Genomic DNA, 6,000 nt, shown 5'->3' on the forward strand with positions numbered 1-6,000 from the left:
AGTGAGCTGCGAAGTGCCCAAATCAGTATTTTACCTGGGGAATCTTGTAGACACCCAATATGGTTGCTATGTAAAGGGATGTTCCAAAGTCAAGACCCCCAATGACAGTCATCAGATTTTTTTCAATTCCACACCTGTAGTTGGGATGCATGGAAATAAGGTCCAGAATGGCCCGGTAGGTCATCCTTTTACTGGTGTAACTGTCATAGATGTGGAATCCCAAGGTGATATTAGGCAAGATCGTGGGGTTCTCATTGATCTCCTTGACCGCAAACACCAAAGCCAGAATATGCTGATAGTTCTTAGGCATAATACTGTAATGGATAGAGGAAGGATAGTAACCAACATTTCTAGATCTGTGAAACATTTTCAGCTTGACATATTTTCAACTTGGGTTGCCATGTGTGTTTGTCATAGCCTGGCTTGGAGGAGAACAAATGGGGCTCTTAAAGCCTACTTCAAAGGTAAGATCAGCTTTTAAGATTCCTCACCAAAAACTCTTCTCCGGCTTGGTTTAATATTCCAAGGGATAGACCAGGGAAGGGCTCACACCTCTTCTCCAACATGCTATCCTTTGGGAGCCTTTGCCTATACTGTAGTGTGGCTGCTCTTACAAGAGTATCTACTGAATTGGCCGCCACTCTTTACCTCATCAGAGCTATGCATAATTTGTTTACATTTGTTAGATTCCTCACCCAAAACTCTTGTCAGGATTGCTTTAATGTTAAGACCAGAGAAGGGCACCTCACTTTACCTCCAACATGCTCCCTTACCTCTGAAATCAGGATGGTGCTGTGGAGAGCATAGAAACAGGTGGAATTTCTATTTCTCTCCCCATCCCTCACCATAACACACTCTGGGGTCAAAGCAAGCCTCTCTCAAGAACTCAAAGTGAAACCAGAGAGCTATTTTACCACTTGCACTTTGGGGAGTATCCTGTCACCTCCCCCATCCCCTATATCTCCCCTCCTGTCTGGTGATGGGTACTGGAAGCTTTCAACTGTTGGATGTTGATTACTTCTCCGAGGGTGCTTCCAATGTTTTGGGTTGTGATTCTAACACCTATGAGGAAATTCAGTGTGAAGTGTGGGACAATGCAAGCTTCACACATTATTTAAGCTCCACACAAACTAATCAGAATGAGTGCTCATTAAAAAGCCAACACTGTCTAATATGGATGAATGCTAAATAAACAAGTCATCTGAAAGTGACTCTGGTGTTTGCACCTGTTTGGGGACTCTGCTTCTCTTACTTCTTTGGCTCTTCAGTGCATTCAGAAGCCCCTCATTTCAAGAAGGGCTTCCACAGCGGAAGCTCAGATTTCCAAGTAAGACTAAACCTTTGCTCTTCTAATAAAGCACTGCCTGGAAGAAAATTGTGAAGAGGAGGGAGGAAATGGGGGATCAGAACTGATCAGCAAGTCCAAGCTATCTCATCTTACTAGCAGTTTCAGATCACCATTTCCCTTCTCTAAGCTAACTCCTCAGTTTAGCACCTCTACTATTCATACCTCTGACGGGGGGGGGGGGGAGGGAATCCTACCGAAATTTATGGTTAGCATTGGGGAATCAGAATCAAATGATTTGTTGATGTGTACGTGCTTACTACTTACAAGAAAGTACGGACTTGATGGGTGATAAGGATTTCTCTGAAGTCTTCTTTAGCAAAAGAGCCAAAGATATGAGAAGCAAGTCCACCAATTATAAAGTCACCAGGCTGATAGAATTCATGTGGAATGCTGAGCGAATGATTGGTGGTGCAACGTTGGTTATGTTTGCACATCACATGTGGCAGAAAGTAGAGGATGTACACAATAATCAGCAGCATACTGAGGCAAATGTTCCTTCTAGTCACACATCTTTACTTCCATCGAGAACATGCCTGTTAGCTTCAGAACCAACCTCACTAGAATCTTTTGCCCTCACACAAATGCCATGTCATTCCACCAATCCACAGATTAAAAGACTGTCTTACAACTCTCCAAGTGAAAAGTGGAAATACTGCCTCTTCCTCTGCCCTCCCCATTGTTTGAAATGGCAGGAAGGGATTCTTTAATACTAGTCTTTGTATAGTATTCTTTCAAAATCTATGAGAACCTTATCCAAAGGAGATTCAGTGATGACAAGTGTGATAATTACCAATGAGATAATAACTAGGTGCTGTTATTGCTGGGAAGATCAGAAGAATGGAGAAAAACATGTTTTGTGATGTTTCATGAAAAGCCATCTCTGTCAATTCCTGAGACGACACACAAAGGGCACACAAAGTAAACTACAAAGAATAAGAAAAGAACAGTGAGCCTGTCTTTTTTCAGAGAAGGAATGCTTCACTTGACCATAGAATATGCATTATCTGTCCTCTAAACCTTCCTGCATGAACCTCCCTTTTTTAGCTTACTGACTATTACACTAAAACAAACTAGGGGAAGGCAGGTTCGATTTGAAAATAGGAAGGTTTATACAGGGGCGGATCTACTATGAAATGAATGGGTACTATGTGGCACCTGTAGCAGTGCCAATCTGTAGTTTCAGCACATGGATAATTCCTAGGCTTTAATGGTCTAATACATCAAAGAGGACACTGCTGACAACAAAAATGGTACAAAGCAATTAATACAAAATAACTGTATGATGGAGAGCATATGAATATTAACTATAGAGTAGTCTGAAAGAAAAGACTGGCAGTGGGATATACTACTGTTTCCTCCTTATTAACTGCTGTTTGTCATTTAGATCAGGCCGCAACACAATGATGTAGCATTTGTGGGCAAAGATGAAACCTAATAAGCCAGCACTGGAGGCCAAGATGGAGAAGATCTCCACAGCCACCATGTATTTCCCCTTGGTGCTCAGGTAGACCGGAACAAAAGAGACCCAAACACTACAAAACAACAACATGCTAAAGGTGATAAATTTGGCCTCATTAAAGCTGTCAGGCAGTTTCCGGGCTAAAAATGCTACAACAAAACTGACAAAGGCAAGGAAGCCCATGTAGCCCAGGACACAGTAAAACATGACAACCGACCCTTCATGACAGTCTAGTATTATTTTGTCCATCACAGAGTGCGAGTCAGAATTGGGGAAAGGTGGAGATGTTCCCAACCACACAGCACAAATACCAATTTGGATAAGGGAGCAAGAAAGCACAGTGGTGCTTGCCAGTCTTTTCCCCACCCATTTTCTCATTCTGGATCCTGGTTTGGTGGCCCCAAAGGCCAGAACCACAGTGATGGTTTTGGCCAACACACAAGAAACATGTTAGTATCTCACCTTACAGTCAGAGGTAACTGGCCTCCCCCAGGCAATTAAGCTGGATACTTGATGACCTCTCCGCTGCGTCTCCCGGCAGGCTAGGTCATAACTCCGGTGATTCTCCTCATCAATCAGACGTGGAGAACACACCCTCTGCTTCTCTCTTCTTCTCTCCCTCCCTGCATTGTCCCCAGGAAGGGGAAATGAGACAGACAGGAGTCCTTTTTACATGTTTATTCCTGTCACTCATCAGTACATAGAAATGCGTCTGTTCCCTTCAGACTCCATCAGAAGAGACTCTAACTCCACCCCTGTACTTCCAGCACAGGTCACATGACACACTGAGCTAACATCTGGTGCTCAGTACAGAGAATAGGCTCCACCTTTTCTCCAACAGTACAGTGCAAAACAACAGCATCCTGTTTTGCATTCCAGCCATCTGGAGCTGGCCTTTGCCTTGGTGCTTTTTCCCAACATACTCCCCCAAAAGCATCAATTGGCAAAACATGATCCAGAGAAGAAAACAAACAGTTGTTATACATATAACATTCCCCTGTTAATCATCATCATCTGAATCGTCACCTGTGGGAAATGTGTGTTCTACAACCCGCTCTTGCTCCGCAGCACTCTCTAGGAACCTTGTGAGAATCACCTGACCAGATTCAGACAAAATTACTCTGTAGAGACCCTTTTCATATCCCACAAAAATGCCTCTGGCATTCTTTACTCCACCTGGAGCTTCTGTTCTCACATGAGACCCGAAAACCTTAAAATAGGCAACAGAAGGTTTTCTATTGAACAGCTTCTCAAAAGGAGAACACCCCAACTCTGTTGAGACTTTTCTCAACCACACATGAAGATAGGATGCTAGCGATTCGGCCCAATATTCATGTGGCAAATGTGAACTCAGCAATTGCGCATTCATCCCCTTTTGCAATTCTTTGTTCACTCTAACACAGACCCCCCTGTTCCACGCTTCAGTCGAAACAGCAACTTTGTGGTCTATCCCTTTTCCATCCAGGAACTTCTGAAACTTCTGTAACAGAAAAATTTGCTTCTCATCTGTGAAAAGACAATCAATGTTAGCATCATGCATATTTTTAACCTTGTCACAAAACTCCTGAAACTTTTCTAAAGTTTCTTGCGGTTTCTCCATCATATAAACCCAAGAATAATTTGTGAAACAATCCACACACAAAAGGTAATATTTTGCATTGCCCCTAGATGGTTCTAGAGGACCAATCACATCAGCATACACCCGCTGAAACGCTCTGTCGACCTTCGGCACCTTCCGGGCGCTCTTGGTCACACCTGCAAGAGAGATTACGTTAGAATCAGAAGAATTACATTTCATGTAATCACTTTGATCAAAAGTCAACAAATACAGTCCATCTTTCTCTCTGGCAGTAAGAAACAGTTCTCCATCTTTGTAGATCTTGCAGCTTTTAGCATCATAGGACAGTTTCAGTCCTTTCTTTGCAATCTGCGACACGCTCAGCAGATTAAATCTCAGTTCTGGAACCAGGTAAACATCGCTTATAGTCAAGTTCAGACTCTCAAGATACACAGTCCCAATTCCAGTTGCTTCCAGCTCTTGACCGTTGGCCTGTTTCACAGTGAAGCTTTGCTTCTTCAACGTCGAAAACAGTCCTCTGTTCGGGCATAAATGTTTTGTACATCCCGTGTCGATTATGAAGGCGTTCCCAACATCTGGCGTGGTTCCTTTCGCCATCATAGCCTTTGCAGGTTTCACCTGGCACTTGGTACGGCTTTTGCCTGACGCCTCAGGCTTCGTAGAGCTGCTCTTTGCTCCTCTTGACTGTCGCGGCTTCCTACAGTTTCGCTGTAGATGCCCAGTCTGTCCACAATTGTAGCATCGGACAGCACTCAGTGCTACTCCATGCTCTCCAGTAGATTCAGCAGTGGGAAGATGTGAACTTTGTTCTACCCTCCCCCTGTCAGCAACACTCATTGCACCTTGTTCAGGAACACCAACAGTTCCAACAGCCACAGTTCCTGCACTCTCCCCTCTGGGGTCAAAGCTCTCCTCAGCTTTCGATGATCTCTTAGGAACTTGGCCAGCATCATCTTGGCTCACCCCTTCTGGGGTAGTTATCCATCCAGACCCTGATGAATAACTGTCTCTGGTCAGGGGAGATGAACAGGGCAGGGCTCCCCCTTTCTTGGCATCCATTTTGAAGCCAAGCCTCTGGCTTACACTCTCAAACAAACTGTAGAATCCAACAGTTGTTGTTTTTTTTTCTGTCTCAGGCAGGCAAACTGCAAGTTGTTTACGCTCTTGCACCTGGCAGCTGAACTCTGGCTGCTTTGGAAAGTCCCTTCCAAGAGCTCTCAAACGTGTAGTCAAAACACACTCCGTGGTTTTGTTTCGCTTTCCCAGCCTCACAATCCATCTGCGTAGCCAGTAACTTTCCACGCTCGTTACTTAGCAAGAGTGCATTCAGGACTTCTTATCTGAAACCACAAGAATTTGTGGAATGCAGGCTTCAGCTTCGAGCTGCAGGCCTTTCCTCCCGGAGCTGTATTTTTCCAATACGCAGCTCCCGTGAACCAGGGAATTAATCAACCTGCGTTCACACTTTTAGCCCGAAATGCAGCATACCTTGATCTCCGTTGCTTGGAAACACTTTCCTCTTTCCACCAGCCGTCTGTTGAGCCTCTGGCTTCTCTCAGACGCTTGCTTTCTCCCTTGGAGCAGAGGAGGACATTCCACCAGCCTCTCATGCAG

The 6,000-nt window shown here is 44.4% G+C and overlaps 1 protein-coding gene across 1 annotated transcript in view; it reads right to left on the reverse strand.

Moving 5' to 3' along the window:
* LOC309515973 (vomeronasal type-2 receptor 26-like) overlaps nucleotides 1-2,830 on the reverse strand; it is a 50,836-nt gene extending 48,006 nt beyond the window's left edge. Inside the window, exons 1-3 of the mRNA XM_082194344.1 lie at nucleotides 2,139-2,830; nucleotides 1,613-1,738; nucleotides 35-314 (exon numbers count right to left, since the gene is read on the reverse strand). Of these exons, the coding sequence (XP_082050470.1) occupies nucleotides 35-310 (276 nt within the window). The 5' untranslated portion in view covers nucleotides 311-314; nucleotides 1,613-1,738; nucleotides 2,139-2,830. The remainder of the gene's footprint in view (nucleotides 1-34; nucleotides 315-1,612; nucleotides 1,739-2,138) is intronic.
* Between the last annotated feature and the right edge of the window lie 3,170 nt (nucleotides 2,831-6,000).

The sequence above is a fragment of the Podarcis vaucheri genome (assembly GCF_965113315.1).
Source record: "Podarcis vaucheri genome assembly, chromosome: 13".
Taxonomy (NCBI): Eukaryota; Metazoa; Chordata; class Lepidosauria; order Squamata; family Lacertidae; genus Podarcis; species Podarcis vaucheri.